At 46.8% G+C, this 20,219-nt stretch overlaps 1 protein-coding gene and 1 long non-coding RNA gene across 2 annotated transcripts in view; both read right to left on the reverse strand.

The window, feature by feature from the left end:
- Window positions 1–20,219, reverse strand: part of LOC310686073 — a 143,792-nt gene that overhangs the window by 51,212 nt on the left and 72,361 nt on the right. The gene's annotated exons all lie outside the window — the stretch shown is intronic.
- FBXO41 (F-box protein 41) overlaps window positions 1–20,219 on the reverse strand; it is a 77,371-nt gene that overhangs the window by 43,257 nt on the left and 13,895 nt on the right. Inside the window, exons 2-3 of the mRNA XM_083458691.1 lie at window positions 12,455–13,469; window positions 224–434 (exon numbers count right to left, since the gene is read on the reverse strand). Coding sequence (XP_083314817.1) covers window positions 224–434; window positions 12,455–13,200 — 957 coding nt within the window. The 5' untranslated portion in view covers window positions 13,201–13,469. The remainder of the gene's footprint in view (window positions 1–223; window positions 435–12,454; window positions 13,470–20,219) is intronic.

Genomic DNA, 20,219 nt, shown 5'->3' on the forward strand with positions numbered 1-20,219 from the left:
GGCAGAATTGCCCCCTTGCAGCTCAGTGGGGGCAGCATCGGCCTCGTACGTCAAGGTGTCCCGGGTTCAACCCCCAGGATCTCCAAGCAGGGTTGGGAGAGAACCCTGCCCGAAAGCCGCTGTTGCCGGTCAGTGTAGACAACACTAAAGCTAGAGGGACCGATGTGTCTGACTCAGTATAGAGCAGTTTGCTATATGCTTAGAACGGGCGTCTTTCGGGTACCGGTCTTCCTGTGCTCTTGGACCCAGACATGCTGCACCTCCCCAGGCTGCAGTTGGGGGTTGTCCCGCAGCTGCTACTGATGATCTGCAGCTGCTTCTCGGCCCGATCGGCCCGATCCAGGAGCTCCTCGATGAACTGCTGGAGGCGGACTTTGGCGTTGGCCTCACGGGCGGCCGTCTCCTTCAGGAACTGGTCGATCTGGACCACTTCCCTGCGGGAGGAAGGCGAGAGACAGGCAAACTGTAACACCCAGCTGGATTTTTATGTTATTTGTTATTTACCGTCTTATTTCCTCCCAAACATTTCATACAAAAACACACATATGTACAGACACATACACACACATAAAAATGATAACAATGAAAGTAAATATTTCCCCCCCCCCTTTTACCTTACATAATCTTTTCTTCAATTTTGACTTCCTGTCAAGTCCCTTCGCATATGTTTTATCTTACAATCGAACGTACACAAAACAATAAAGCTTTCTATGTAAATTTTCCAATACATTCTGAAAACATAAATCCTTAATTGTTATCCACCTCCTTTTACTTCCTTTATCACTCAAATGCTAGCACAGAGTCAAAACTTTTATTTTATTTTTGAACATATCTTCTATAACCATCCCATTTTCCCGCAGACTTTTGCTTTGAGTTTCCTCTGACTTTGTAACACCCGGCTGCAAGAGTTAAAGGACCCTTCGCTGGACAGTGGTTTATAATACACAGAAAGACGCAAAGGAACGTGTGGCTTTCAGAAACCAAACTTGAATTGCGGTTATGATTCCTTTAATCTGTCTGTCTGTCTATCTATCTATCTATCTATCTATCTATCTATCTATCTATCTATCTATCTATCTCCTTTATTGGCATACAGCGGTACCTCTAGTTGCAGACACGATATGTTCCGGGGTGCCATTCGCACCCCAAAAAGTTCCCAACTACAGCTGCGCTTCTGCGCAAGCACGGAGCGCGACAGAGTGCTTCTGCGCATCTGCGAAGTGTGCAGAACAGTTCTGCATGCGCTCAGTGAAACCCGGAAGTATACATTTCCAGGTTTGCCGCATTTGCAAGCCAAAAAGACGCAACATGAACCTAACGCAACACGGGGTATGACTGTACAGGAGAACCTGTAGCAAGAGAAATGGAATGGAACATCCTGGAAGATGGTTTGTGTGTCTGATGGACTGTGAACAGTGGCATCCGATGCTGCAAAACTTTGTTGCAGTTGTTCAGCATGCAGTTCATTTCTGAGCACAATTCAAAGTGTTGGTGCTGACCCTGAAAGCCCTAAACGGCCTCGGTCCAGTATACCTGAAGGAGCGTCTCCACCTCCATCGTTCTGCCCAGACACTGAGGTCCAGCACTGAGGGCCTTCTGGCGGTTCCCTCGCTGCGAGAAGCCAAGTTACAGGGAACCAGGCAGAGGTGGAGAAGCTCCTTCAGGTATACTGGGCCGAGGGCATTTAGGGCTTTAACGCTTCAACTTGTGCTCGGAAACATACTGGGAAACATACCAGTACGCCTTTCCATCAGATGTCAAAGAAATAAACTACCTGACTTTTAGAAGACTTCTGAAAGCAGTCCAGTTTAGGGAAGTTTTTAATGTTTGATGCTTTATTGCGTTATTAATATTCTGTTGGAGCTGTCCAGAGTGCTGGGGAAACCCAACCAGAAGGGTGGGGTATAAATAAATTACTGTTACTGTTATTGTTATTATAGCTGCTACACAATTGGTACAGTATGTATATTCTGAATTCCATTTCTCTACAACCTCTCTCTCCTTTGGACTCATCAGCGAGGCAGATTTCCGCCCCATCAACCCCAGCAGAAATGCTTCTGGTTTTTTGGGGAAAGTATATTTAAACATCTTTCAGCCTCCAGACCTCTTGAGGAGGAGACACACGAAGGAGGGCCTCGGAAGATGATCTCAGGGTCCGGGTAGGTTCATATGGAGAGAGGCGGTCCTTGAGGTATTGCGGTTCTGAGCCATTTAAGGCTTTATAGGTCAAAACCAGCACTTTGAATTGGGCCCGGAAACTAATTGGTAGCAAGTGCAGTCGGACCACGATCGGTGTAATATACTCAAACTGTTTTGCTCTGGTTAGCAACCTGGCTGCTGAATTCTGCACTAGCTGAAGTTTCCAAACCACATAGGCTCTCATCTTCCTTCCTTCCATAGAATCATAGAGTTGGAAGACACCACAAGAGCCATCGAGTCCAACCCCCTGCCAAGCAGGAAACACCATCAGAGCACTCCTGACATATGGTTGTCAAGCCTCTGCTTAAAGACCTCCAAAGTAGGAGACTCCACCACATTCCTTGGCAGCAAATTCCACTGCCGAACAGCTCTTACTGTCAGGAAGTTCTTCCTAATGTTTAGGTGGAATCTTCTTTCTTGTAGTTTGGCTCCATTGCTCCGTGTCCGCTTCTCTGGAGCAGCAGAAAACAACCTTTCTCCCTCCTCTATGTGACATCCTTTTATATATTTGAACATGGCTATCATATCGCCCCTTAACCTCCCCTTCCTTCCTTCCTTCCTTCCTTCCTTCCTTCCTTCCTCCCTCCCTCCCTCCCTCCCTCCCTCCCTCCCTCCCTCCCTCCAACACACAGAACAGACCAGCCTCCCTGGGGCATCCAACCAGTTGCCAGGCCTGCAGGAGGTTCTGAAAATGTCAGAGTATCTTTGGCACCGAATGTGGGTCAGCTAGAGCCAGGGGGTCACCGAGAAACCAGGGCGCAGAGAGGAGATGGCAGGGCCGGTGTTATCGCTTGCATTCACACAGGGAGCGTTTAGGGATCTTCCCGAACTGAGAGGCGTTTTCCTTCCTTCCTGCACAGTTGGGTTATTCAACCTTTTGATCAAAATGTATGCCCGTACATTGCAACCGCTGAAATTAACAAACAGGACTAAGCTGGGTCCATTGACTTCATTAGGTCTAAACTTAGTTAAAGAGCAACCACTGCAAAGCTATTTCTACATAAATTACCCTAAACCGGGTCACATTTATAACTACAGTGGACACTCGGGTCGCAAACGTGATCCGTGCAGGATGCACGTTCGCAACCCACAGCGTTTGCAACCCGCATCTGCGCATCTGCGCACGTGCGTGTTGCGATTCAGTGCTTCTGCACATGCGCAAAGCACAATTTAGCGCTTCTGCGCATGTGCAACTACTGAAACCTGGAAGTAACCCGTTCTGGTACTTCCGGGTTTCGGTGGTCCGTAACCCGAAAAGACGCAACCTGAAGCGGCTGTAACCCGAGGTATGACTGTACAGTGGTACCTCGGGTTACATACTCTTCAGGTTACATATGCTTCAGGTTACAGACTCCGCTAACCCAGAAATAGGGCTTCAGGTTAAGAACTTTGCTTCAGGATAAGAACAGAAATCGGGCTCCGGCGGCGCAGTGGCAGCAGGAGGCGCCATTAGCTAAAGTGGTACTTCAGGTTAAGAACAGTTTCAGGTTAAGAACAGACCTCCGGAACGAATTAAGTACTTAACCCAAGGTACCACTGTATTGATAAGTTATCTTTCTGTGTATTAACATCTTATCTTAGTTACTATTAAAACACAGAGAAATTGATAAATGAGGTACTTAAAAAGAAGAAGAAGCTGTTGGGTAGGATCGGTTATGGCGCAGAACCCTTTTTGCAGAGTCCAAAATTCTAGTCCCTGGTGTGTCCCTAATGCCAGATTGCAGAGCCAGATGTTGAAGGGCGGAATCACAATCCAGATGTGGACTCTGCACAATTGTGGACTCCACCCCACGTGGTGCTACCTCCACCTGCCCACCCAAATGAGCCAATCAATCAATCAACCAACTGATCAATCAATCAATCAATCAATCAATCACCAAGCCGATTAATTTCAATTTTTCTACATTTCTGTCCTAGCAGCAGTGATATTTTTTTTTTAAGAGAAAAAGCTGCCGGTACTCATCATGAAGTTGTTATGGTGAGGGCCACACTTTTAACCTTTGGGGGGTTGGTTGGTGCCAATTGAAATTATTTGATTTTAATCAGATTTTAAGCTGTATTTCAGTCGATTGCTGAATTTTATGTTTTAATGTATCTATATTTTGATGTTAGCTGCCCTGAGCTTGGTTATGGCTGAGGAGGACAGGATATAAATTATTATTATTATTATTATTATTATTAATTTTATTATTATTATTATTAATTTTATTATTATTATTATTATTATTTGCCCTTGAATGCTCCTGGGAGGAAGCACTTCCCAGCAGAATCAACTGGTTTTAGGATAGGGTCACCTAGGTGTGCTTAAAGAAAGAGCCTTCTCTCTGAGAAAGGAGTTCTGGGGCTTAGACCTTGTTAGTATTTAAATAACACCACCACCTCTGTTGACGATTCCTCTCTCAAATCTACAAGTGTGTGTGTGTGTGAGAGAGACAGACACATGGCAGGAGGAGAGCTGAAATGGCAAGTTCAAGTTCAGGGGGAAACCATGGAGACCAAACCCTCGGTATTTATTCCTGGCCATTGTCAATAAGAGACTAAATCGTTATCCTCGGTGTTTTCTAATAGCCAGCTGTCCATCAGAGTAATTGGCTGTTGACGAGACGTGGCAGCAGGGCTGGGGGTTGAGAGATCCTCTCATCTAAACCTCAAGAGAAAGCAAAAGGTATTATTATTATTATTATTATTATTATTATTATTATTATTAATAATAATAATAATTTGTATACCTGCCTATATTTGTAGATCTTAGGGTGGTTCACAAAATAAAATTACAATGTAAAAAACGCAAAATAAATAATGTAAAAAACGCAAAATAAATAATGTAAAAAACACAAAATACATAATAAAAAAGAACGGGAACGAGGCGATACTTGCCTCTTCCACAACCCATTTAAAAGGGCATTGGATGTCAATTGGCCAAAGGCCTAGTTAAAAAGGAACTTTTTTCTGCATCTAAAGCTGTATAATGAAGGCACCAGCTAAAACTCCCTGGGAATTTATGGGGTGGATTTTCTCATTCGCAATGAAGTGTGGCTTCAAAAAGGTGTGGCTTCTGAGCCGGCTGCGTGATGACATCATCACCAGCTGGTAGGCATCCTTTGTGATGACATCATAGTCATCACGTGGTTGGGATTGGCTAGGAGAAAGACAGTTGTGCCGGAAACACAAGATGGAAGAAAGGCGTAATTTTGCTCATAAAGGCAATCTGTTCCCCTTTCAAATAAAAACAAGTATTTTTTTTTTACTAAAAAAATAAATAAAATTAAAACCCACTTTGGCAAACAGCGTGGCGGGTGTCAAAAACTCACAGGGAAGAAAGTCTCGCTTCCTGCCAAGCAACCCTTTCAACTCTGGACATTTCCGAACATTCCCTTGACGCTGCGATGGTGGGAACCTGCCTGATCCTGCAGCGTGAATTTAATTGAGAGCGAGGTGCAGATCCCATCTCCATGCAAATGCCCGTTTTAAGTAAAGATCAGGGAGGTGGGAGTTACCAGAGGGAGCTGTTTCTAAAAAGGAAGAGGCTTTCAGGCAGCCTCCGTTCTCTTGAATATTCAGACTGCCTCCCTGGGGGCCTGATCCTTTCTGATCTGTTGGAACGGCAGTAGAGAGACGCTCAGCTCCTTTGCAGCAGTTGCACCGCAAGGGCGAGAGGGGAAGGAAGAAACCATCTCTTGCAGAGAAAGGATGCTGTGTGAATATCTATGATGTTTTCTCTCCCTTCATGTGAAAACCACATATTTGCTGTTTGGAGAACAGTTCCCCACACAGGGAGCAGAGCCGTGGATTTTTCTGATGGAGAGCGAGCGAGAGAATTGTCATTGCTCTCTTAGTTCACACACCCTCCAACATTTCTCCAATGAAACTTCTTGTCGTTGTTTAGTCGTTTAGCCGTGTCCGACTCTTCGTGACCCCATGGACCAGAGAACGCCAGGCACTCCTGTCTTCCACTGCCTCCCGCAGTTTGGTCAAACTCATGCTGGTAGCTTTGAGAACAGTGTCCCACTATCTGGTCCTCTGTCGTCCCCTTCTCCTTGTGCCCTCCATCTTTCCCAACATCAGGGTCTTTTCCAGGGAGTCTTCTCTTCTCATGAGGTGGCTAAAGTCTTGGAGCCTCAGCTTTAGGATCTGTCCTTCCAGTGAGCACTCAGGGCTGATTACCTTCAGAATGGATAGGTTTGATCTTCTTGCAGTCCATGGGACTCTCAAGAGTCTCCTCCAACACCAGAATTCAGAAGAATTGATTCTTCAACGATCAGCCTTCTTGATGGTCCAGCTCTCACTTCCATACATCACTACAGTGGTACCTCAGGTTACAGACGCTTCAGGTTACAGACTCCGCTAACCCAGAAATAGTACCTCAGGTTAAGAACTTTGCTTCAGGATGAGAACAGAAATTGCATGGCAGCAGCAGGAGGCCCCATTAGCTAAAGTGGTGCTTCGGGTTAAGAACAGTTTCAGGTTAAGAATGGACCTCCGGAACAAATTTACTACTTAACTCGAGGTACCACTGTACTGGGAAAACCATAGCTTTAACTATATGGACCTTCCAAAGAAAATAGGGATGTTCTATTCCATTATTATTATTATTATTATTATTATTATTATTATTATTATTATTACACCCATCTGACTGGGTTGCCCCAGCCACTCTGGGTGGCTTCCAGCATATATAAAAACATACTAAAACATTAAACATTAAAAAACAAAAACCTTCCCTATACAGGGCTGCCTTCAGATGGCTGTGGGGGTCAGATCACTCCATACCCTCCAACATTTCTCCTATGAAAATAGAGACGTCGTAAGGAAAAGTGGAGCATTCTAGGATCAAATCAGAAACTGCGGCAGATTCTGTAAATCTGGGACTGTCCGTGGAAAATAGGAGCACTCCTGAAAGCTGGGGAGAGTGTTCTTCACAAGTTTTGCAGGTGGCACAAAAGATAGCAGGAACTGCAAACCTTGTAGAGGACAGGATATAAGCAAGATGGTTCTGAGATCAAGGGGATCTTGCTCTCCAAAGAAGTCCTCACTGTGATGATCTTACAGATATATCATATTCCATGATGATGATTTATACCCCGCCCATCTGGCTGGGTTTCCCCAGCCACTCTGGGCGGCTCCCAACAGAATATTAAAACATGATAAAACATCAAACATTAAAAACTTCCCTAAACAGAGTTGCCTTCAGATATGTATATGGATATGTATTTGATTTTTTTAATAATTTTGTATTGTAAAATCAAATAAAAATGTTTTCAAAAAAAAAAGAAAAGAAAAAAGACTTTAGATCAATCCCACCGACCCCATTGGTCAGAATTCTTTTTCTACAAGCAACCCTCTTCCACTCACTAGGTATAGGCTAACTTTGGGTCCCTCCCCTCACCCCGGTTTCATTGGCTAAGCGGCAGGATGGATTTTGCCATAGACACAATTATTTAACTCTTGAGCTCAAGTGACTGTGGTGGGAGGTCTTGCAAATGACTTTCTTATCTAAGCATGACTCGCTATCTGGCATCCGTCGCATCCATGGGGTTGTGGGGAGGTTGGGAAGAAAGGGGACGTAATCTGTTCTGATCGCAGCAAAACGGCGCATGAAATCCAACTTGAAAAATTAATTTAAGCCTCTGGGGGTGAACATGCTGTTGCTCGAGGGAAATGTTGGCTGATAGACCACAAAGGAAGAGATTCAGAATGGGGGAATGGTAGGAAATGTCTGGTCTTATTTAACGCCTGCTTTCAAAGAAGGCAGAAAAAGGCGCAAACGTCTGGGTGTTTACATCCACAGCCGATACCAGAGGCGTTGTGAAGACAAAGGAAGATCGCAGAAGGAATTGTTCAAAGGATTTGTGTGTGTGTGTCTTTTGCCCACATCTGAGAATGATTTCACTCTTCGCAGAGCCGGAGAAAAATGAGTTTTGCAATGCCAATCACACACACACAAAGAGAAGAAAGTCTGAAAAAGCAAACAGGGCCAGAATGAATATTTGAGCAAGCTGGAAATACCGGAGAAAATTCAGAGCAAGGTGCAATAATCCCATCTAAGAGAATGTGGGATGATTGTTTGTTTCGACTGGTACCCAAGAGTGCATTGGGATCATTAAATTTCAGTCCACATTTTCTTAGGCGGGATTATTGCCTCTGATTCTCCATTTCCTCAGATATCTTTCTACTTAAGATCATGCAAATATTCATTCCGCCCCTGTGTGCCTTCCCACATTATCTGCTTTCTTCGTGAAGCAGCCCATTTCTGAGAGGGAGGCCACCTGGAAGGATTTCCCCAAGAAAACCTGGTTGCCTTCTGCACTCCGACGCAGGTGTACTGCAGGCTCTAGCTGAAAAGAATGAGCAGGCTTTTGCTGGGCAGGGAAAGCGGAAGAGAGTTTTGTGCAGGCTTTGTGATGCCAAGACATTTCTCTCCGAAGGCTATGAATCTGGCCCCATCCTGTTATTCTGACACCAGGGGGAAATGGTAATATGATTCAATATTCTGCTTTGATTTAAAGTAGGTTTGTAGATCTTTCTACAAACTGTTTTAGCTGTTAGAGACCTTTCCCTCCCCCAAGCAGTGTATAAATTTCATGAAATAAGTAAAATAAAGAAATGAAAATAAAAACCCCTCATTTAGCCTCTGTGCCAGCCAGTGCTGGATTTATGTATAAGTTAAACAAGCTATAGCTTAGGGCCCCACTCTCTTGGCCCCCCCCAAAATTTTTTTGCAGAAAACAACAACCTGGATTTACATTTCCAAAATATAAGATAAAAAACAAATAAAATAAAACCTACGCACAGCAACAGTGTTTTGTGTAGGCTCCTATGATGTAAGTAATGGGCCCCGCTTGCTAGCCTGCTCTGTAAAATATCACTGGTTTGCTCATTGCTATATCAATTACTTTGATAAAATACATATTTTGTTATGTGCAAATGGCTTTCGATTCCTGTTAGGTCCGTCAATTACCGTATAGCATATATTCAGCACAAAAAGACAGTGACAATTTGTTGTTGACAAAGGACAGCTGGACATATAAAGGGCCCCATTACCTTCAGTAGCTTAGCACCTCATCAAACCTAAATCTAGCCCTGGTGACTGCTTTAAACTTTTCTTAAAAAGAAAAACTGCTGCCTGTCAGCACTCAACTAACCATTGCCCAGGGATGGAGTCTAACTGGGTTTCCCCCCTTGATACCTGGTTTAAGAAGGTCTTGTTTCTTGTGATATCTAGAAAACTCACTCATCCTTTACAAGCTTCCAAGAGAGAAGCCAAAGCTATAGACGGTGAGGCTACTTGGCGGTCATTCATGACTTATGTCAAAAGACAAACTTGTGGATGGCAATTTTCTGCACCGTATGATTTTTAGCTGGAACTGATTGTATTCCAGGACTTAATATTGACCGCTATCTTCTCCTTCCATTAAAGCATTATTTATTTTATTTATTTCATAAAATGTATACTCCACTTGACTGTGAAAAAAAAGAAAAGAGAGCCCTCTAAGCGGTTTACAAAAAATATAAAAACTATAAAAAATCACAACTCTACTTTAAAACTTACGAAAAGTCGAAACACTAAAACAAATTAACTTTCTACGCATCTGGGTAGGATTGTCAAAACAAGAATGGTTTTAGCAGGAGATGAAACGAGGGGCAAGATAGGGGCTTGTCAATCTGGGAAGGTAGCCCAGATAGGAGAAGGAAAACTCTGAATCTAAACGACCATTTATACCCTCGAGGCTATAAATATTTGTGAGAAAGGCTTTGGGAATAAACCCCGAGGAAAAACCTGTGCCCACTGCCTTGTGGGATATCTTCAGGAGAAGAAAAGGCTAAGTGAGCCCTACAGAAGGGCAGATCCTGAAGCTGAGGCTCCAAGACTTTGGCCACCTCAGGAGAAGAGAAGACTCCCTGGAAAAGACCCTGATGTTGGGAAAGATGGAGGGCACATGGAGAAGGAGATGACAGAGGACGAGATGGTGGGACAGTGTTCTCGAAGCTACCAGCATGAGTTTGACCAAACTGCGGGAGGCAGTGGAAGACAGGAGTGCCTGGCGTGATCTGGGCCATGGGGTCATGAAGAATCGGACACGACTAAACAACAAAACAACAACGAGCCCTACAGAAATCTGGAGCGGAGTCCCTAAGGCAGTTGGATGGTCTCTTGTACGCCTCCTACCAGTGATTCCTGCAGCTAAACTGTTGCCAAACATCTTGCTCTACTTTTTCTTTGGACTCCATCAGCGTGGCCAAGAGAGGGGTCTTGCCATCTGGGTAGCCCAGGACCTCCACCCACACTGCCCAGGCTGGTGCCATTTTGGATCTGCAAATGCAGCTGCAAAGAATACAGTGAAGGCACCAGCTTGATATCAACAAGCAGGGAGTTCCAAAGTCCCTTAGCTACCACGCTCAGTGATTGGGTTCTTACAAATGTGGAACAGGAATCACGTGGCATTTCGCCGATTGAAGGTGAAACTCATAGGTAAACTCGCCCCAGCTTATTAAGAGCTTTATATACTAACATCTTGAACCTGACCCGGTATCAGATTGGCAACCAAGGCAGATCTCTGAGCACCAGTCATGAACTTAGGGACTAGTTGCATGATTTATCTCTCTGCAAAACCCCTTTCTCTGCTCTGCATCATTTTCTAAGTCGTGGACCATATGATGCCAAACAGGCAAGCCACGGTTCATATCTGTGTCTCTCAAATATTTGTATTGCTATATGTAATTTTTTTTTATTAAAAAACCTCCCTCTGCTTGACTGATTCTAATATTGATTGTGTATTACTTTTCTATTGAACAGGTTTTTATTACATAAGCATGCTTTTATGTTCCACAGGTTAATTTTGAAAAGTGGTGTCAAACGTTACCTTCCCGCCTTGCGGCATCCTTTAACACAGGGATGACTAACCCTTTATATTGGCTCAAGGCTCTACATTCAGAGAGAGCCCAGGAAGCAGGATTATACCAGGTAAAACCATTAGTCCATGCTTCTTGTGTTTCCTTTGAGTAGTCTAGGGGTCAGCAAGGTTTACCAGCCATGGGCCGGATCACTCCCCTAGAGTTCATCTGTGGGCATGCGCCTGCGCATGTCCTTGGCGCCGGAAATTGCATCTGCACATGCCCAGAAGCCGAAAATTACGCCTGCACAGAAGCGCAGTTTTCGGCGTCTGGACATGTGCAGACACGATTTCTAGCGCTGCTCGACAAGCTCCCGCGCTGCACTGGGCCGGTTTAGCGCAGCGCACAGGGGACTCGCTGAGTGGGTGGCTCGGTTCAGGGGCAGCTCGTGGGCTGGCAAAACGGTCTTCGTGGGCCACATCTGGCCCATGGGCCACATGTTGCCGACCCCTGGAGTAGTCCAACCACATTTGGAGGGCACATCATCTGTGTTGGGAAAGGCTGGAAGGGACAATCTTGGGCTGACTGGACAAATCTGGTGCAAAGCAACTTCTGCTATTACTCTGTGTCTGCGCCCCCTCCTTCCCTCCCACCCTTCCTCTTTCCTTCCACCAGGAGCGAGCCAGCAGTAAATGACATCATGCCAGTTGGAGTTAACTCTTTTTTAGTACAATCAGGATCTGCACAGGAGGGCAGCAACTCATCTTCAGAAGGTCTGGCAGCCATGAGTCAGCTGCTGAGACTGAAGGTCTCCCCACGGCCATCTAAGTCTCCAGGGTCCCCCCCAGGCAATCTGAGACTGTGCCTGTGTGCAGCCAATCTCTCTTTCGCCCTTTTCATGCCTCTTCTGGTTCTGGTGGGTTGGGTTGGGGATCTGGTCACAGCAGGAGGGGGAAATACCTGTGACACTTCATCAGCCTGACTCATCTCTGCTTCTTGACCTGTCTCCTCCTCCTCCTCTACCTCTGATTCTGGGCTGCTCTCTGCCACAGACTCTCCCTGCTCACTAAGCCCTGTTACCTCTTCAGCTTCTGACACCTCCTCTTCCCAGTCCTCTCCCTCTGACCACTCACTGTCGTCCCACCACCTTTCCCCAGGCTCTGAGCCTTCTTCCCTTGGTGGCCCCCCAACAGTTTCTTCCCACCACTCTTCTGCATCCAACCGGTCCAGGACTCCTCCCTCCCCACGTCCCTTCCTGTGTTTAAACCTCTGCCTTCCTCAATGATACTTCCATTTTTCTCTGCTGCTATTGGCAAAATCAGAAGACGGGGTGAAGGAAGACGGATCAGGCCCGTGGGCCTCAGGCTCAACACCCCCCCCCCATTTTAGCAGACCCTGTGACACCACAGAAACCATCACTCACTGTTGTTTGCGGCTCAACTCCTGCTCCTTCTGCACCAGGTCTTGCTTGAGGGAAGCCAGCATCTCCACACTGACGTCCACCTGGCGGGACAGCTCCACGGCCCTCTCCTCCAGCTCCTGCTTCTCCCGGCTGAGCCGGATGCTCTCCTGCTTGGCCTTCTCCAGCTCCGAGCTCTTGCGGTCCAGCTCCACCTGGAGCCGGCCGACTTGGGAGGCGATCTTCTGCTCCACTTCCTCGGTCAGCTTCTCCAGCCGCTTGTCCACCTCCAGCTTCTCAAAGGCCCGGATCTTGAGGCGGGTCAGGCCTTCCTCGTAGGCCGCATCGACGGCAGCCACCGCGGCGGCCGCGGCGGCAGGAGGCGTAGTGGCCGAGGTCATGGCCTTGCGGGTGAAGATCTCGGTCAGGGGGATCTCGATCTCGTGGACGTAGCGGGACGCGACGGGCGAGGATGTCGGGTCCAGCTCCTCGGTGGTGGCAGTGGCGATGAGGTCGCAGGTGAAGCGCTGCTCCTTGCCCTGGAAGGAGGTGCTCTCAAAGATGTCCCGGCGGGCTGCGGGCGTCAGGAGGGTGGTGTCGGACGCCAGGGGGAAAACGGTGGCATCGCAGATGCTGTTGGTTTTGGAGAGGACATAGAGGGTCTCGTAGGTGTGGTTGTACTCCAGGTGAGCCCTCAGGGAGGACAGGCTCCGGAATCGCTTGTGTTCCCCGCAACGCGGACAGCGGTAGGGCAGGTCCAGCGAGGCCATCCCTCAGCCCGAGCCACGCTCCTGGCCACGCAGCCCTCCTCCGCAGGAATCCAGCTGCCGGGCCCCTGTCATGGTGCAGACATGCGGGTAGCAGGAGGAGCGGGGCAGGAGGAGCGGTGGGGAAGGGGGCGCGGTGGGGCGGGAGGCCAGTTCCACAAGGTCATTGCTGGTTAGGGGCAGGCTGGCAAAGACGTGGAGGGCGAGAATCCCAGAGGGTGACCCAGAGAGGCCGCAGGAGGTCTGGTCAGCATTGGGCACAGCGGGCAGTACTGGAAGAGAGAAGAAAGTCAGCATTTCCTGGGAATCGGGGGCCTTGTTCCCTGCCCTGAGTCTCCTGAGACCGCCCTCTCCTGTCCTTGCCAGCTGTGAATCTATGGTTGTCAGGGAATGGTCTGAAGACGAGGACTGGGGAATGCATTCTATGACAGCTTCTCTCCAATGGAGAGCTGGAGGGGGGAGAGTCGCCCCCCCTGTCCACAGCGTGTTCAGAAGCAGAGAGAGAGAGACAGAGCCGAACAGCTTAGGGAGGAGTTGCTCAGTTTTGATATAGTGACAACAGCACCAGAATGGAGGGGGCAGCTAGTCGAGACGTCTCTTGAGAGCGTGGGGAACACCCCCCTCACCAAGGACTCAGAGGTCCAAACGTATCAGAGAGCAAAGGAGCCAAGGGAGGGAGGAACTTCCCATTGGCGCTGAAAAAGGTTGCAGAAACCGGAAGGAGGATTCGACAAGCCAGCTGCCCTCCATGCGGAGAGCTGCGTATTTGTGCTCACAACGTGATGCTATATTAAAAGGACTAGAAATCTATCAACTGCTTGTTAATTCTTATCTGTGAAGTTACCAAAGGGAGGGGAGGACTCTCCATGCCTGACAGTGGCGGATCTTGGGAAGATCAAGGGAGTTGGCTGGATGAGACCCATGGTAGGGTTGCCATACGTCTGGAATTTCCCTGACGTAGTCAGGATTCGACCGTCAGATACAGTCTCCGGGTGGAAATTGCTGAAATGTCTGGAAAAATCCGGACATATGGCAACCCATGTCGGAAGTGTAGATTTTGGCAGATTCCACCCCCCACCCCCACAGATTTTCGCTTTTTGAAATACGGCAGCCCTAGCCAATGGCCCGCCTGAACCGGCAGCCCCTTCTCACTGTGGCCCACAAAGGAAAACCGTCAAACACGGCCTGAGAACATGAGAAACACCCTCCTGTCCTGTGGTTCCCAGAAACATTGCTGCCTCTGTGGTGTTCGTATAGAGCCCCCGGTCGTCTCATGGACTATTGACCCGTATACCACTAATCCGCTGCCACCAACCAGATCCTCCCCGGTAAATCACTTAGTCTCAGTCAGGTCCTCAAGTTAACAAAGAGTGTATTTTATTGCAGACACAAACAAACTTTAACTGCATTCCAAACGTTGTTACTCTTTACCTTCTTAGTCTTATTCTAAACGGCCTCGGTCCAGTATACCTGAAGGAGCGTCTCCACCCCCATTGTTCTGCCCGGATGCTGAGGTCCAGCGCTGAGGGCCTTCTGGTGGTTCCCTCACTGCGAGAAGCAAAGCTGCAGGGAACCAGGCAGAGGGCCTTCTCGGTGGTGGCACCCACCCTGTGGAACGCCCTCCCACCAGATGTCAAAGAGATAAACAAATTTCAGAAGACATCTGAAAGCAGCCCTGATTAGGGAAGCTCTTAATGTTTGATGTTTTGTTTTACATTCTGTTGGAAGTCACCCAGAGTGGCTGGGGAAACCCAGCCAGATGGGCAGGGTACAAACAAACAAATAATAATAATAATAATAATAATAATAATAATAATAATAATAATAATAATTTTATCCTGTCTCTATCTCTTCTACCTCCCCTCACACAAGAACCAACTGCACTGTCTCTCTGTTTCCAACTGCCTTTCCCAACCAACCAACCAACCCACTAAAACCAACCAACTACCCACACCCAAACCTCGGGCCAAGCCCTTTTATAAACAGGTAGGCTCTGCCTCCGGCTTTCCTATTGGTCTACATATTAACCCTTTCTCTCCCCCTGTACAGACATTTTCAAACGAACGGGCAAACGCCACAGCCTCCGACAGCAACGGCAGGGCGTATCCCTCCTGACTAGTAAGCTTTAATAGCCTTCTCTCCTTCCATGACTGTGTCTAATTTTCTTTGAAGCCATCTAGGTTAGTGGCCATCTCTGCCTCTTGTGGCAGGGAGTTCCATAGAGTAACTCTGGAACTGGCTAGCTGGACAAATCTGGAAGATTCTTTTTCTCTCCCTTTCTGGTCTTCCCAATCTTCCGTTCAGTTCTTGCGAATTACTTTTAAGACCTTACGAATGTTCGCCTGCGCCCTAGTGCAAATTTCTCCTAATCTACACGTTTTTGTACGCCGATTTGCCTAACCTTCACATTTCCGCCATGCTTTCTCCACGTATAACACGCATTATACGACGTTTCCACAAATGCATGCAATGTGAGAATGCTTTCCCCTAACATTTTTGGTTGGAGAGCAGTGTTACAAAATTCAGGGAAGTGCTCTTTTGAAAGAATGCCTGGGTTGTCTGTTTGCATATTGTTTCCCAACGTGAGAATGAGGCAGGTCCCTCTGAATACCATGAACTGAAGCAAATTTCTCCTCCATCCTTAACTGGGGAAAAGCAGAACGGAAAGAGCTCCCTGCTTAAAACCACAATGCAATTACTGCAAAGCCAAAGCAGTAAACAGAAGAGCCTGCCTCTCTCAAGTCGCGTACAGTGAGGCCAGATCTTCTCCCTGTTGCTATCAAAGTAAGCACGATTATCAGCGCTGACCTGTGAGCTGAGGTACCTGATGGGAATGGCAAAGAGGCAGTGTGAGAGACGAGGGAAGGATGCCAAGAGAAAGCTGCAAGCCCTTTCCTTCCCAGATCTCAGACAGCTGAGCTGGCCTCCGTCGCAAGGTAAGCATGTCAAGCATACAGCGCGGATCAATCATTATTCATGCCTGTTTGTTTTTCAATATCCCTGGAAGTAGCAGGCAAGCTCCGCTGGACATAAGAATAGCCTGCAGCGTCAGGCCAATGGCCTAGGACCCATGTACCTACGGGACCGCCTCTCCTGGTATGCCCCACGGAGGACCTTAAGGTCCACAAATAATAACACTTTGGAGGTCCCGAGCCTCAAGGAGGTTAGATTGGTCTCAACTAGGGCCAGGGCCTTTTCAGTACTGGCCCCGTCTTGGTGGAATGCTCTGTCACAAGAGACCAGGGCCCTGTGGGACTGGACATCTTTCCACAGGGCCTGCAAGACAGAGCTCTTCCACCTGGCTTTTGGTTTGGACTCGGTCTGACCCTTATGTTTCCCTCCCCTTATGGTTTTGATTTATCAGCTACTTTAAAATGAGGCTGCATTTTAAATTGCATTTAAACCTGTATTTTAAATTGGTCCCCCCCCTCTTTCCCCCCTATTATGTTTGTACTGTGATTTTATTGGTGTTAGCCGCCCTGAGCCCGGCTCTGGTCACGGAGGGTGGGGTATAAATATTATTATTATTATTATTATTATTATTATTATTAATTTATTATTTATTATTATGTCCAGCATCCTGTTCTCACAGTGGCTGCCCAGATGCCCATGATGTCAGAAAAAAAGCACAAGAGCATCTCTCGCCTCCAGGGGTTTCCAGTAGCTGGAGTTGAGAAGCATTGTGGAGGCAGAACAGAATCACCCTAGCTAGTAGCCATCAATACCCCCCATGAATTTGTCTAGGTGGCCATCTTGTAGCAGTGAGGTCCGTAGTTCAACTGCGCTGCGCTTCCTTGTATCTGTCCCGAATCTTCCAACATTCAGGAATCCTGTTGCAGGCAGTGGGGTGTGTAGTCTGAGCATCTGCCCCACACTGCAATGGAGGTCCCCCCCCCCATCTTACTGCCCACCCCCCAAGGCTCAGCCTAGCCCTGAGTGGTGGGATGGAGTGCAATTCACCACGACTGGGGCAACAAACTGCCAAACCCTTTTCTGCCCTGCCCATAGCCCTCCTGTTGACAGGCCCCGGATCAATGAAAACCAGGGGTCAGCAAACTTTTTCAACAGGGGGCCGCTCCACTGTCCCTCAGACCTCGTGGGGGGCCGGACTATTTTTTTGGGGGGGGGGATGAACGAATTCCTATGCCCCACAAATAGCCCAGAGATGCATTTTAAATAAAAGCACACATTGTACTCATGTAAAAACACGCTGATTCCCGGACCGTCCATGGGCCGGATTGAGAAGGCGATTGGGCCGGATCCGGCCCCCGGGGCCTTAGTTTGCCTACCTATGATGAAAACCATTTGCATTTCATTCCTCTCTCTATCTTGCAAGGTGGATTTGAAGCACAAACTTGGCTATATTTTAAAAAATTCCACCCTTGTTTCCCTTAGTTTATCCACAACCGAGTCAGGTTTTCAAACTGGCTTCCTGAAATATGCCGTTCGCGGGTTTGCTTTCCTTTAAAAAAAGGAAAGAAAAAACAGGCAACGCTGTCATCCGCTATTTCAATACTTAATCACCATTTTAATCATGCTACAAGATCTTCCCACCCACTTAAGGAAACCACAAAGCTTTGAGCCCTTGATAGTTAAAGAAGCGATGGACTGCAAAAGCTCTGTTATAAATTAAGTGATCTGTTTATTGGACTTAAAAAAGAACAGCTCCATTTTAGGGCTGAAAACAACCCATAAAACCCCAAGGAATGGCAAAGAAATTCCAGCTACCAATATTACATCCATCAGGATATAACTAGCAAGTCCTGCAGTATAGCTTATATAATTGAATGCAAAAAAACCAGGATGTTATATCCTGTAGTCAGGTAAAACTACAACCAACCTACACAGGTGTTGCAGAGACCAAGGGTGGGTGGTTTTGACAAAATCTGGAGCAACACTTTAATTCTGGGCGCTGCAACTTGATGGATGGATCAGCAAGAGCTACAGCGATGGCAAGAGATCCAAGAATGTCAGCAAGAAGAGCGAATTCCTAGGTAAAATGTGCCTGACAAAAACACACCGTATGACCTCAGCCGGGAGGGCAGTACGAGCAGGACACAAGAAGACCCACAGGATCAGGCCAGTGGTCCATCTAGTCTAGTACAGTGGTGCCTTGCAAGACGAAAAGAATCCGTTCTGTGATTCTCTTCGTCTAGCGGTTTTTTTCGTCTTGCGAAGCAAGCCCATTGAAGGATTAGCGGATTAGAGCTATTAGCGGCTTTTAGCGGCTTTTAGCGGCTTTTAGCGGCTTTTAGCGGCTTATCTGCTGATCGGATCAGCTGATAAGCGGCTTAGCGGCTTAGAGAAAGGGGGTGGGGAGGGAAAAAACCCCAGCAGGAACTCGCAAGACATTGTCGTCTTGCGAAGCAAGCCCATAGGAGATTCGTTTTGCGAAGCACCTCCAAAACGGAAAACTCTTTCGTCTAGCGACTTTTCCGTCTTGCGAGGCATTCGTCTTGCGGGGCACCACTGTATTCTGTTCTCACAGAGGCCAACCAGATGCCTGTTGAATACCAGCAAGCAGGATTCGAACACAAGAGTAGCCAAACCCCTGTGTTGCAAAGAGAACGTCAACCATGTCTAGGCAACAATAACAATATTTTTTTGAGAAACATATAAACCCAGCTTCTATAAAGATTGTCTATTATGTATGTCTATGGTCTATAGACATACGTAATAGACAATCTTTATAGAAGCTGGGTTTATATGTTTCTCAAAAAATGTTAGTAGCAGTGACTACATTATTACATGAGCACTGCTCCACAGCATTTGATATTTTCAATCATTCGAAATAAGATGGGGGCATGTACTATTTTTCATTTCTGTTTGTATTACAGTTTATAATTTTTGTAAAGTGATATGCGCACGCAGGTCATAGTCTGTAAAATTTTATTTTCAGTTTATGAAGCATTCTATATCCTCCCACCACGCTGACCAAGAATTCTACGAAACAGTAGTCAATATCCAGAATCACTGTTCAGTGTTGGACATCGTATTTGCTGAATACAGAAAGCTTCACAGCTCGTCTTTCATCGTACAAAGTCTGGTACCTCGCTTCATTTAAAGATTTTCAGAGACTTTGAGTCGAAAGATTTTACATTGTACTTGTTATGGTTTGAAGGAATTCTATAAAGATTGCCTATTACAAATGTACATGGTCATCGTGTTGCCTAGACATTGTTGACGCTCCCACTGTGGAGGCAGAACATAGACATGGCTAGTAGTCATCAACAGCCCTCTCCTCCTCCATGAATTTGTCTATTCCTCTTTTAAAGCCACCCAAGTTGGTACCATCACTGCTTCCAGTGGCAGGGAGTTCCGTAGTTTAGCTGTGCGCTGTCTGAAGAAGAACTTTCTTATATCTGTCCTGTCTCTCCTGGCACTCAGCATCCTTGAATGTCCGTGAGATCTAATGTTGCGACTCTCCTTCCTTGGAGGTTTTTAAGCAGAGGTTAGATGGCCGTCTGTCATGGATGCTTTAACTGAGATTCCTGCATTGCAGGGGGTTGAGCTAGATGACCGTTGGGGTCCCTTCCAACCCTCCCCACCGAGGACATTAAGGTCCACAAATAGCAACACCCTAGAGGTCCCGGGCCCTAAGGAAGTCAGATTAGCCTCAACCAGAGCCAGGGCCTTTTCAACACTGGCCCCAGCCTGGTGGAACGCTCTGTCTCACGAGACCAGGGCCCTGCAGGATCTGATTTCTTTCCGCAGGGCCTGTGAGACAGAGTTGATCCGCCTGGCCTTTGGCTTGGAATCAATTTGATTCCCTCCCCCTCTTTCCTTTTTCCTTTCTCCTCCTGTGATGAGGCTGCATTTTAATGTTTTAATGTTGTATTTTAATCTTGTTTTTTAAGTTGTATTTCAATCAACTTGTTTTTTATTATTGGCTGTTAGCCGCCCTGACCCCAGTTTTGGCTGGGGAACGGGGTATAAATAAAATATTATTATTATTATTATTATTATTATTATTATTATTATTATTACTATTACAATTCTATGGGGGAGAAAAACTTTTGTTC

The sequence above is a fragment of the Podarcis liolepis genome (assembly GCF_965112155.1).
Source record: "Podarcis liolepis genome assembly, chromosome: 9".
Classification (NCBI taxonomy): domain Eukaryota; kingdom Metazoa; phylum Chordata; class Lepidosauria; order Squamata; family Lacertidae; genus Podarcis; species Podarcis liolepis.